General features: G+C 41.8%; 1 protein-coding gene across 5 annotated transcripts in view; it reads left to right on the plus strand.

Annotated features, from left to right (window-relative positions):
- The window catches only part of MAP4K3 (mitogen-activated protein kinase kinase kinase kinase 3), a 117,750-nt gene extending 108,456 nt beyond the window's left edge, over positions 1-9,294 (plus strand). For all 5 annotated transcript variants that reach the window (XM_053458747.1, XM_053458751.1, XM_053458746.1 and 2 more), the window contains 7 exons: positions 1,181-1,284; positions 3,580-3,751; positions 4,014-4,082; positions 4,630-4,722; positions 6,039-6,109; positions 7,515-7,570; positions 8,379-9,294. In XM_053458747.1, the coding sequence (XP_053314722.1) occupies positions 1,181-1,284; positions 3,580-3,751; positions 4,014-4,082; positions 4,630-4,722; positions 6,039-6,109; positions 7,515-7,570; positions 8,379-8,466 (653 nt within the window). In that variant the 3' untranslated portion in view covers positions 8,467-9,294. The remainder of the gene's footprint in view (positions 1-1,180; positions 1,285-3,579; positions 3,752-4,013; positions 4,083-4,629; positions 4,723-6,038; positions 6,110-7,514; positions 7,571-8,378) is intronic.
- The last annotated feature ends 4,324 nt before the right edge of the window (positions 9,295-13,618 follow it).

A 13,618-nucleotide genomic window follows, 5' to 3' on the forward strand; every position in this document is an offset into this window, starting at 1 on the left:
CATCTACTTGCAGGTTATACCGATATTAGATTATACTGAACTGATATGCAACTACCGATGGGATATCTCAATTATTAACATTTCTACGAGAGACCCTTCACATCGTTATCTATGTTAATGTTAATAATTAATAGTAAACGTTAAGTTCAATTATATGGTTCCTTATACAGTATCCAGTAGTATAGTTATGCTCCCTAGTGTTGCTTCCTACATCGAAGAGAGACACTGATTTATAATTAAAATCTTTCCTGGAAATCCTGAAGTTGATAAATGGATATTTCAGTGAGGGGTACGAGAGGTAAAAATAAAGCATTGACAGGGACATTAGAATTTCAATTATGAACACTAGGGCATTCCATGCAATTTTTCATGGAGTCTAAAGGGATACAGCCTTTAAACTGCTTTTTGTAGTTCCTGGAAAAGCACTTTGCCGCAATGGGTAAGCGCGTCCGCTATGCGTAAAACCAATACATGTCTAGCTTTCATACTCATCCTTGATTTTGTTTAATACTGGAAGAAATGTCCAGCTGTATCCATTTGGGATGAGAGGTTCTTGAACACATTGAGCCTTGAATATTCTTTTCTGAAACGTTTCCCATGTCGTAGACCCTTTAGAAAGATCTTACTATTCCAGGACTATCTTTTGTTTTTTCTGATATTTTTAGCACATTTTCTCTCCTATCCTCACGTTAATATGTAAGGCTTTCAAATTCTTCATGCAACGTCCAGTTCTGGCACTTTACTTGCAAATCATCCTACTATTTATTGGCTTTCATAGATGTATAGGATGCAAGGTTATTCTCATTATATTCTTCATTTGCCAACACACTGCATCCTTTCTGTGCCCAGTCTGTTCAAGTGCAAGTAATTGTGTTACACATAAAGTGATTAGTGACACGCACATACTCAACATAGTGTAGAGGATAACAAACGTCTGTACATTATTCTAGTCTCTCGCCAATCAGTTGTACTACATCAGGGTTTGTGGCAGACATTAGTAAATGACTTATAGGCACGATCGTTGACAAGATACCTGCTTCTGGGTACATGTTATGTGTTGTAACTATAATTGAAAAATGGAGCTGCAACATGTTGTCACAAAAAGGTTTAAGTCAACGCATATAAGGCAATATTCTGAAATGTTTATCTTTTAATGTACGATTCTCTCCCCTGTTTACAGTGAGGAATCCTTACACAAGCCATAAGTACCTGTGTGGAGCCCTGCAGTCCAGCATTATATTGTTAGAATGGGTTGAACAAATGCAGAAGTTTATGCTAATCAAGGTGAGTGTGACCTTATTATGTTTAAGGAAAGACCCCCATCCTATACTAGCAGTGAGTTCTTCTTGGATGGGGCTGCAATCACGTGGATAATGGGGTCTACACACCAAAGGAGTTTGCAGGACAGTTAGAAACTTCAGCGTTCTGATATCACTTTGCATTATCTAGGGCCGACCTCATTCACATTCTCCTACGAGGAGGTTTTAGTTGGCCCTGTACAATGCATAGTTAATGTCGGGGATTTCTTTTATCTGTTCTTTGCTGCCCCAAAATTGCTCCAAGGTTTGCCTTGCCTAGATGTGACCCCAGTTGGCGTCTTTTAAAGTTGGTCCCTTCTGTTTTCAGGCATCAAAGAAGCAAGCGTTCAGCTTAAAAATCAGCATTTCACGTTAAAGCGCCGCTGCCTTAGTCTCCCACCACTTGGTTACATGTGCTTGCAATTCAGTAGGCAACATTGGAGTAATTACTAGTTTTCAATGCATTAGTGACATTCGGGATTGAACTTTGCTGCGGTGCATCCATCAGACTGGCACACTATGCTTTTAAAGAGGCAAATCTACCGGATCATTGCAGGGGACAGGGACAAAAGGCTCAGCAGCAAATGTCACAGACAATAATAGTGCGCGGCACTCGGGGGATGGTGGTTTTTGGCAACAAAAATATTTTTGATAGTACTGTTCATTTAAAAAAGTTTAAAAATATATATATAATGCTGTCATTTTCTTCTTCACCGTCTGATCTAGTAAATGATTTCATCTGTTATTGTTTGCACGCATTAGTAAAAGTGCTTCTAAAAGTTTTGATTTTAATCATGAAAAGATAGGCTCCCATTTATGGAGCCGTTAATTGTAGTTTGCTGACGTCTATATCTTAGCATTACGGCTGCATCTGGAGTATTTCATTTTATTTAATCAGAAAATTACCGCATGTTTTTTTTTCTTACTTACAGTAAATGGCATTAAAGTAAAGCATGCTAGAGTAATAGTGGCGGCTCTCGTTCAGGGACCTTCGCTAACAGTTTAGTATTGATTGAAAGTCCGTTGTGTACTTCCTTTAAAAGTGGACCTGTCATCGATGACAGGGTGATCTTCATGTAAATTGTACAGTTTACTTTGTTCTAGCAAACAGAGATCACTTATCCGTTACAGAATGCTGTCAGTGGCACATATTGAGCACTGCACACCATGGATTATGGGATCCATACACAGCCCACCCAGCAGATATATATATATATATATATATATAGTGGTTTTATCTCTATACAGACAATAGCTAAAACATTACATTCAATCTTGCTTGTCCTCTTCGAGTTATGACTGGATCTGGAATACTTCGTTTTATTCCTGATATCTGCATCATTCCGCAATCTACACAACAGCCCAAGTTTGCCGCCTTGGCATTGCACTTGACTTGCTGCTCTCCTTCACCCCTTGCATGCAGTCACTTAGACAATTCTTCCTCCTCCGCCATCTGTGAAACATCCAAAGAGTTTGTCCTTTCCCACACAAGGCATTATTAAAATTACATTCCTACATACAGCCCTAAAGAACACTCTCCTATTTTCCCTCAAATTGCTTCTCACCTGAAGTGTCATCACTTTTCCCCGCTCACTCGAGCCGTACCTGATCTTTGGAATTCCATGCCTTGTTCTGTCAAACTCTCCACTACTAAATCCAGTTTTAATGCCTACTAAAACCCACCTGTACAATCTATCCTTTTTAATATGCACAGCCACAATCCTAAAAGAAACCAACCATCCCTGCGCATTCCCAATCTCCAGGCCGCCGACTTGTTCGTGTGGCCTTTACTACAATCAAATCATCTTCACCCAAGCAGTCCCTGACCTTCTGCCTCATTCCCCATCAACCTTCTTATAAACTGATATCTGTATCAGCATGAAATACGGTGGATCAGCTTGGATCCCATGGCGTTCCTCCCATGCTGTCCATCCCTTTCCCAGTAGAGTGGGCTATTAAAAAGTAATATATACCCTCAAGTGACATAATGCCCTCATATATTCTGCCCCTTTTCCTATGCTTATTGGAATACGGGAAGTCAAATTAATCCTTTGGAGAGGCATGGAGCCAAAATGACTTTATTCACCTGTTCTTCACCTAACATACCTGCATTGAGTTTGTTGTTCTGGTATACATGCACTTGAACCTTACTATCCTTACAAATGAAACTTGTTTCCGAAGAGTCCTCTTTAGCCACATCTGTACTTGTATCTCATGTATGGTATTTTTGATCCTGATAACAATGGGTTTTGTAGTTAAAGTGAATTTATTTTGCTCCCAGCACATAGACTTTCCCCTGCCTTGTCCCCTCATGATGTTGGAGATGCTTGTGGTACCTGAGCAGGAGTACCCGTTAGTCTGCCTTAGCGTCAGCAGAGGAACTGATTTCAACCAGGTTGTACGGTTTGAGACGCTTAACCCCAACTCTACGTCTTCGTGGTTCACAGAAACAGGTATGTTTACTTCTTTCAGAAAGGATAGATAGTCCTTTTTTCTGCTTAGTGTTAAGTATTTGGCTTCCTGTCCTACGCTATATAAACGTTACATAAATCAGTGCATTAACCATACGTATAGTTACAAGTTTCTGTAAAACATAAGCAACCTTTCTTAATTACTAATAAATGCAGCCACGTCATGTTACCATGTTGAATATAAATGTGAATAGATAAATATATAAACCCTCTGCTGTGTTTTTTCCTTTGCTTTTCTGCACAGATACCCCACAATCAGATGTCGTACATGTAACGCAGCTGGAAAGGGACACGATTCTTGTCTGTCTGGATCGTAAGTTTGCTGATCTCAAGCTAAGCTTTCGTTTTATGTACAGATGTTGAGATGTGCTGTTGCTCTAAATGTTTGTAGGCATAATGGCTGCCAGGAACCACTTGACGCTAGTACTACTCCTTTGTAATACCAGATACTTATGATAGTGTTGGAAAGGTCTACATGTTTGTTCAGTGGGTTGTATGGGTCCTAGCTAACAAGTATTGTTACTTATAATGGTAGAATATTACATTCCCAAGGGATGTTTCCTCTTGACTTCGGTATAGACCGCAATATTCGCAGTCTATGTTTGGGTTCGTTGTGTCTTAATGCTAACCCTTCTGCAAAGCTTGTGCTGTAATTGTACTCAATAGATGGATTTATGACCTATGACATGCAGGGCTGGATTTATGGGACTGATGGGCACAAAGACCACTGTTTTGTAGCAAGGGCATGAGTGGGAACAGAGCTGAGAATAGTCAGGGCTTAACTGGGAGCAGCCAGTATGCCTAATGATCACATGCCTAATCTCAGAGTCCATGTTTATGCCTACACTTTTATTTTCTAGGCTCTATAAAGATTGTCAATCTCCAAGGAAGATTAAAGTCAAGTCGGAAGTTGTCCTCCGAACTGACATTTGATTTCCAGATAGAGTCCATAGGTAAGTAAATTGATTTTTTTAAGTCATCCAAGAAGCCTTTTGTATTAATCATTTATTAGTTAGGATATCTGTATTTATTCTTGTTGTGTATCAAGCATTAATGACTGCTGTTGAAAAAATAATGGAATTGCTAGAATGTCCATGTAACTGCCAATGCATTTTCCTGTAGATATGAAAGCAGGCCAGTCACCATTTCCTTTATTAGCTGGGTTCCTATTTCTTGACTATACTGTACACCTTCTTTTGCATCCTTGTTACATCCCCTCAGATCCAACATACTACCCTTCTTTAGGGGTATTCAATGCTTTGCAAGAGAATTCAACATTTCAGCTCTACGACTTTGCTATGCGGTCTGAAGTGCATAGTTTAAATCAGTGAAGTGGCCCCAAGAGCCCCCAAAACTGCCCATGCCTTATGCAGGGCCAGCGCAGTAAGAGAGGCCCCCTGGGCTGACCCTGCCCATTGTTAAGTAACACAAGACAGATGAAATGTTCAAGCCTTTTGTAACGGCCAGGAATGGTCAGGATCAGTAACTGAGGATCCACAGTGCAGAACCCAGACACGAACCAGAACAGGCGTCTGGGACACGGGTACAGCAGTCCACAAACGAAGCCGAGGTCGAGGATTGGAGAAGTCAGGATAGCCGTGAGACGTAGCCGAGGTCAAGGATTGGTGAAGTCAGGATAGCCGTGAGACGTAGCCGAGGTCAGAACCGGAACAAACAGGATAACTGAGAAGCACGAGGAGAGCCCAGAGAACAAGCAATGAATCTCTTTAACGGGCAGCCAGTGGACAGCTAAGGAGCCCTAAAATAGGCCCCAGGCAGATAACCCCGCCCCAAGCCAAGTGCACAAATAGATGGAGAAATGGCCTGCACATGCGCATACTGCCACAGGAGTAAATGGTCGGCTATCATTACTCCAATGATAGCCGACCATTTACTCCTGTGGCATGCGCAAGGTCCGACCGCGTCTGCGGGAGGTTGCTGCAGCCGTAGCAACAGATAAGGTGGTTACACCTTTTGTGAACTCTGGTGTTATCCTCCTTGAGACCAATGACGTATCGTTCCTACAATGATGTTGCTGAATGCTTCATGACCCGATCGGCTGTTTAACAGCCAATCCCCCCACATTTTTGTGCGCGTAATCGCAATTCATGTTCGTGGTTAACGTCAGATGGCAAAGGCAATGCTTGTAAGTCTCCTTATTTGCAAAATAACTGCATATTGCTTAATGCATGGTACCATTGTGCATTGTTGTGACTGCACCTGTTCAGATATATTATCGTGACCTTTGTTTTATTTTATTTTTTTGTAGTTTGCCTACAAGACAGTGTCCTTGCTTTTTGGAAGCATGGAATGCAAGGTAGAAGCTTCCGATCAAATGAAGTGAGTAACAAAACATTTGTCAGGCGCATCGTAATCTGGAAAGAGTGAAGCTATTTACATTTTGACCTCTTACCACTCTTGCAACAAAATGTGTGTATCTCTTAATAGTGCCTTTTATTGTGGGACAGTCCCGACTGAAATTATGGGCCAGTTGGGGAGATTCTCTGATCTCACGGAGAAATCAGTGGAGATCTGTTCTGTTACAGCACAGACCTCCTTGATCCAAGGGGAAATCCGATTGCCTTTTGGAGTAGGGAAGAAATTTTTCTCCCTGATGCCAGAATTTGAAGTACCGTATTTTCCGGCGCATAAGACGACTTTTTAACCCATGAAAATCTTCTCAAAAGTCGAGGGTCGTCTTATACGCCGGGTGCTGAAACTTACCGAGCCGGAGAATCACAATTCCCCACAAAGCCACGTATCTCTAGGGGAGGGGCGAGTGGAGAAGCCGCCTCCCCTGGGCCTGTCTTCAGGGCCGCGCCGAGGTAGGTGCAAGATCGTGATCTCCCCAAATAGCCCTGATCAGCGGGCGCCCGATGAGCACGACTGGTTGGGGAGATCACGACCTCCCTCTAACTAGCCCAACATTAGGGAGCTCGAGGTCTGGCACTTCAGACCTCGGCTTCCGTGCTCCCTAATCACTATGCGCCGGCTATTGATGCCGAGTGCGGGGATGATGTCATATACCGGCGCTCGGCATCAATTGCCGGTGCGTAGTGATGAGGGAGCACGGAAGCCGAGGTCTGAAATGACAGACCTCACGCTCCCACAACTGGATGGAAGATAGAAGATGAGAAAGGTAAGAGATGGGGAGAAAGGGGTGTAAGTGCAGTGTATGTATGTGTGTGGAAGGTCAGTGTATGTGAATGGTCAGGTGTGTTTGTAAGCTGGTGTGTGTGTATATATATATATATATATATATATGTGTGTGTGTGTGTATAAAGGCAGGGGTGTGTGGTGAGGGCAGTGTATAAATGTGTATGTATGGACAGGCGTATGTTAGTATGTGTAGATATATGTGTGTGTGTGTGTGTGTGTGTGTGTAAGGGCAGTGTGTGTATGGACAGGTGTGTGTAAGGGCAGTATATGTGTGTTTGTAAGCTGGTGTGTACGTGTATATGTGTGTAAAGGAAGGGGTGTGTGAGGGCAGTGTATGGCTATACATGTGTGTGGACAGGCATATGTTAGGGAGAGCTGACCCACCCAATCCAAGCAGGCTTTGTATACAACAACCAGCCAATCACCGGTAAGGTACATCGCTTGTGCTGGAGGGATCAGCATAGCTTTTCTTTCCCCCACATTTGCTGTATTGGCTGGTATAACTGCCTGACGAACAATCTGCTCTGATGTAAACCACATTATTCGTTCCATTTCAGGAAAGCATTATACCTGTTTGTCTCCACAGATAACCCAGGAAATCTCAGACAACACGCGGATATTCCGACTGCTTGGTTCTGACAGGTAATAGATTGCATATTTATTATTGGAATTTTTTTCACTTTATACTGAAATCAAGATTTTTTTTCTTTTCAGTTTAATAGAGGACATGCCCGTAAGCTAAACGATTTACTGAAATCTATAAGTCGTTATTTTATTCTTCTATAACCAAGTGTTACAATTGGAGTTGCATGATCCCTTAAAGATTCTGTTCCACTTAAAGCGTTAATTGAGCTGTGATGGGAAACAACTAACCCTCAACAATTCTGTAACATTATTCATTCCACTGAATGTTTGTAACATAAAAGAATGGAAACATTTTCAGTTTCTATGGCAATAACCTATTACTGTCTGCTTTTGTGTCACCTGACAAGTAGTACCCTGTCGATTGCTGTCAAAAGCGTGGTGTTGAACTGCAGTATATATTGAAATAAAAACACTAGGACATACAAAAAAATTAGCAATTGCACATAAAGTGATTACTGGTTGAAAAACATCTATGATCATCTATGATCTTTAGTTAGTAATTCTGTTGCAAACTATAAAGGTTTATTTGGATGACTTTATACTCTTTATTTGTGTACGTCCTCCTCCTTCTCTGACAACCTGTTGGGTTTTTTTATGGTATCATGGATCAGACATTTGCAGTAACTCACCTTTGTTCAAGGAGGAGATATCCTTAACTACTGGCCTTCTCATTCAGCATATGGACTGCCCTGTTGAGAAACCATAGTGTGTTCTTCTTACATGAGTTCCCTCTCTGTTGCTTCATATGATCTAACCTTCTACCTTCCAGGTAATCTCTGCATTAACATTTTTGTCTTTGTTGCAGGGTGGTGGTTCTGGAAAGTAGGCCCACGGACAACCCCACAGCTAACAGCAACCTTTACATTCTAGCAGGCCACGAGAACAGTTACTGAAAAAACCTTGCGTGGACGCACATGGTCACGAGAACACTATTGCTGCAATGTTACCAGGAGCTTCAAATCAGACATAGGTCGCAAAAAAGTGGCCAATTTTTATATAGAGAGAAATATATATATATATAAATAATTTATTGTGGCATGACAAAGATGAGGATTATGTTGCCATGATGTGGAGCGGGTATAATCATGAAGCCGTTCCCACAGAAGCGCTACATTCACAGTGACGTTATCTTTGTACATACCAGTAGTATTATTTCTTTACCTCGCTGCCGTGGCTGTAACTTGTCATTGCTGAAGACCTCTGCAAAATCCCAATGTATATAGCGTTCCTTTTATCACGTACAGGTGTCTTAATTGTACAGATGTAAAGGTTGTCAGACAAACAAACAAACAAAAAACCCAGGGAGGGCGAGGGTGGATACTGTACCCACAGTTCCTCATACGAGGCGACCGAGCGGCCATTTTGGAAAGGAACACAACGCATTTATTAACACTATTGTATTTTTTATTCTGTGTAATTTAGTAATGCCAATATACATTTTTTTTTTGTAAGTTTAAAAAGGAAAAAAAAAAAAAACATTATAGCTTGGTTGTAAGAATTTTTATGATACCTTTAACTTTAATGCAAGTACACTGGTGTTTTTATTTGCACAAGGTATTGTTATGTGATGTAATGCGTCACAAAGCTAGGCAGTGACCGCTGTGAAAACGCATCAGCTAATGATATCTCTTTCGCCTTTGCTTGCTGCGTTTATACAAGATGACAACATGTAATAGGATTATATGTGTGGGTGTATATATATATATATATATATATATATATATATATATATATATATGTGTGTATATACATATACATACACACATATATATACTCATTCTAAATGTAATGCATGGATTCCAGCTGATTTTATCCAGGTAATGTTATTTTCAGGCCATCTCAGTCTTAAACCTAACAATGATTAAAATAAATATGATGATGATTACCCTTCGGTAGACCGCACAGCATTTGCCAAGCCACTTATACTGTTAATAGGCTGCTGTAAGTTTAAGGGTTAATGTTGCCATTGCAGAGTGTTGCATAAAACAGTAACTATTAAGGTTTATTTATGTTTTTATAATGCTGTGGAAGTAAATGGAGAGGGGAGGACCCTTCATGGTAATTGCCGGCCCTGGTTTAACTCCCATGTGCCCTCTGCCCACCGGTTTAGTTATGTTCTGGAGTCGGATGGGCAAAGATCTCCGTAGTGTAAATGGTCCAGAGACAAGGGAGATCTGTTATCTCTCAGCTGGCCCCGTGAGATCGCCCTGTAGGCTGATCTGCTTCAGTAATGTGACACGGTAGACTGCCAGCCCTCGGGACCCACCATACTTATTTACACAGCCGCTTCTTTCAGCAGAGTACAAGTGGACTAACAAATGTCCTTCGGGACTACAGAAAGGGTTCAGATATCCAAAATACAACTTTGCAGCTAGCTTTGACGTTAGCCAGACTCGAGACGTTATCTGTGACAAAACAGCTCACATTCGGGTGATGGGAGCTTCGGTGCTCCTTGCCCTGGAGAAATTGCGGCAAACTGGGGCCAGTGATTTTTTTCTTATATATGTTTTCATTTGCCCGGCCCCAAGAGCACCAAACCTCTGCTGGTTGTGTGTGTTAAAAAAAAACATCGAGCAAAGCCGTCGGCTTCAAGTAAATCAAGAGTGTCCCTAAAATAAAGACACTCGACCTTTCCACGAGCATTCCTTTTATTGTACGCTATTCTTTCAGTGCTGTGTCTGTCTGTTGGTTCTGCCTTATTTTCATCCTTTAGGATGCTTAAGCACGTGTGGCCAAAATGAGTTACTACCTCATGCAAAACGAAAGGAGATTGCGCATCAAACGAGATGTGTTGTTATTTTGAAATGGGGATGGCAATTTCAAACCCCCTAGTTACGCATTAAACTCTGAAGCAGCCGTTTCACTTCAGAGATGCTCGTTGGGGACTCGGCAGATGCCCCCTTAAGGGGTTATTGTGAAGAGCTATACCCCCCAAATTCCATAAATACGTTGGTATGTTGCTTTATAAAGCCTTATGTTTGCTCTTCACTTTTTTTTTCTAGTTATATATTTGAGCAAAATTGGTGGTCTAGTGTGTGCTTTTATGCGATGGGCTTCCGGTGGCACATGGACGCCAGTGACTTGCCGTTTCCTATGGGTACCAAGGAAGCTGTTGCATAGGGCTGCACCACCGAGAAGACGTTTCCCTAAGACTACTGCTGTTCTAAAATGTCTAGTACAAAGACACCCTTTCATTACTGGAGTGGAGGGAAACATATAGCTTTCCAGCGTGTTACATTTCCATCTGACTTTAAAAGAATTATGGAAACGTGTCTATCTGTCCCTATTCAATAGCCATTTGAAACGTACTAAGCTCCCAGGGACCCAGAAAGGACATTCCAGGCTTTTGTTCCATCTTTAATGCACTTTTAACAGCCCCATGTAATTCTTAGAAAAGTTTTTCATAGCGTTATTTTACCTTTTTTCCCCATTTCTGGTTCATAAAAACATCGAAAATCTTTCATTGCATTTTCACCACACACAAAAAAAAAACCATACAGCTGCGCACCTCACAGGAGTTTAATGCAAAAGCAGATCCTTTTCACTGTCGTATAAATAGTTTAGAAAAATTCACGTATGCATTTCTTCTCCCAAACATACTTTGTCGTTCAAAACACTAATCAACATGAAACAGCCGTAGGTGATGTATGGTGTATATTCTTGGTGTGGTGATGCGTTTTTTTTGGATACATTAATGAATGTATATATTGTAAAATAAAACGATTTTTTAACAAGCTGTTGTCTTTAGATTTGTAATTATTGTCAGTCATTATGTAAAAAACTGGAATCCACACTTTCTACTTAAATGCCACCTAACACCATACAATAACACACATTCACTCTAACACCACACATACACGCACACACTCTCTCTCATCTTCTGACCTCTACTGCACCACTTAAATTTTAACAAACTTTACTGAATGGGTTGAAAATCTAATCGTAAATTCACAAATGCCCACTAGAGGGCAGTGTACCACAACACCTTGTAAAAAATAATAGATTCAGCAACAGAACTTTTTTTTTTTTTTTTTTTATGGTTTGGAATTAACATTTTTCTTCCGCTAACAAAATTCCACTGACACATAAAAATCACTATTTTGAAGATTTTTCCCCCCATCCTTTATAGTATGCGTCAAATGCTTTTCTGCAAACATCTGGAGGATTTAATGATACCTTTTACCCCAGCGCATCTGTGAGTGCCTGGAACTAGACGCCTACTCTTCAAATAATGTAGAAGTCCCATTTCCTGCAAGAATGATTGTGTAAAACTGGAGTCACAATGTATTTTCCTGCAGCTTTCCGTTAAGAGGACACTATTAGCTCATTAATACTGGCAAGATACTGTCAATATATATATAATTACATTTTATACCGTTCTCCATATATCATTGAAGATTTGCAATTATTCTTCCTTACACCTGCATTGATACGTGTGCCTACTCTGAATGGCCACTTAAGGAGTACGGCTATGAGCGGAGCTTCACCCAGATTTCATTATAAATTAATAACCCGTCTGTAGCTGTTTGTGTAACTAAGATAATTAGCAGTTCCGAGAATTGTGTATTTTAGAAGCCGTGGCCATTTTGCCCATCTCGTTGGGAGCTACACGGTGGCATGCGGTGAGACGCCTGGAGGAAACTCCTATCTAGAACATGACATTTCCCCCTTATGAAATCATTTGTAAATTAAACGGTAATGGGCTTTCGTGCTGACAGCACAAATAATTGCCCTTGGTCTGCAATAAGGGCAAATAACGGTCAAGACTAAATGCTTCTGGTTGTTTCGATGAGTGCTGTGAGGTCTGAAGGCTTCAGACAGACAGGATATATGAGTGGCTTGCGCTAAACAGCAAAGGTCCGCTGGAGTCGCTAGAACAAAAAAAAAAGTCTGTTTTTCAGCAGCGGAGAGTGACGACAGACTAAGTATAAACTTGCAGAGGGTGGGCAGCTGCCGGTTTAGAAACGTGTCCCACGTTAACCTCTTAAATGTTGCCAAACAAACAGAAATAACTGCGGGAGCGAGCACTGGTGTGTGAACAGGTTAATTGTGCTCAGGGCATTCCCAGGCTGCCATCAGCAATAGTGTAAATGGGCCCGTTGGCTCCTTTTTAACCAGCTCATTGACTAGTGGCGTTACAGGAAGGCTGCCCACCCCATAGGGCAATCAGGCTCCCTGTTATGGGGCGGAGGGGCTGCTGCCCCGGGACCCGCCGCCCTAGGCCAGAATACACCATTGCACATAATCATATATTGAACTGCCTGGTTTGTATTTTGTGAGGGATTTTTTAAAGGACTAAAGCCGAGGGAGGGTGTTCCAGAGGATGAGGGGGAGCGTGCATGAGAAGTGGAAATCAGCGCGAAGGACAGACGGAGATCATCAGATGAGCGGAGATGTAAGGGGAAAGACACCTAAAGCGTGAACGTGACATTCATTTGCAGAGGACTCGTGGCCACCCCTCTGTCCTATGGTTGTGTACACTGCCAGTCTTCTATTGGCATAGCCAGGTTCTTTTCTATGTGCATAGTGTGGGGCACCTTAACCCTGTCAGTGCCAGACAGTCCAGTAGGGGGATCATCGGAGACCCCAGCAGGGTCTGTCTTACTCTGTGAGATGTTGATGTTTACTGCCCATGGATGGAATGGGAACCCCTTCCAATGTAGCGATGCTTGGTGTCGTCATTACACTGAATCGGTCATTGCGGAGCCAGCGACGTTGACTCCTGCTGAGAGAGGGGACTCATCCAGATCCCTGCCAAGCATGATAGGAAGGGGAATTCTTAGCCTGGGAGTACAAGGATTAGTTACCTTTAGTGTACCAGCTACTGTGCACCCCCAACTCCCATATACCAAAATAAGATGTTGACTAAGCATGATGGGGGTTGCAGGTGTAATTACTGAGGTTGCATGGCTGAGTAATTTCTTGCACTCATTGTGTGGAATACAACTCCCATCATATTAAGCCAGTGCACTGGCAGTGTTTGCATAATGGAATTATTTTCTCCCTGTGGGGACACCTCCTCCTAGACAGGATCCATGGATTCTC

This window comes from Spea bombifrons, chromosome 3, assembly GCF_027358695.1.
Source record: "Spea bombifrons isolate aSpeBom1 chromosome 3, aSpeBom1.2.pri, whole genome shotgun sequence".
Taxonomy (NCBI): Eukaryota; Metazoa; Chordata; class Amphibia; order Anura; family Pelobatidae; genus Spea; species Spea bombifrons.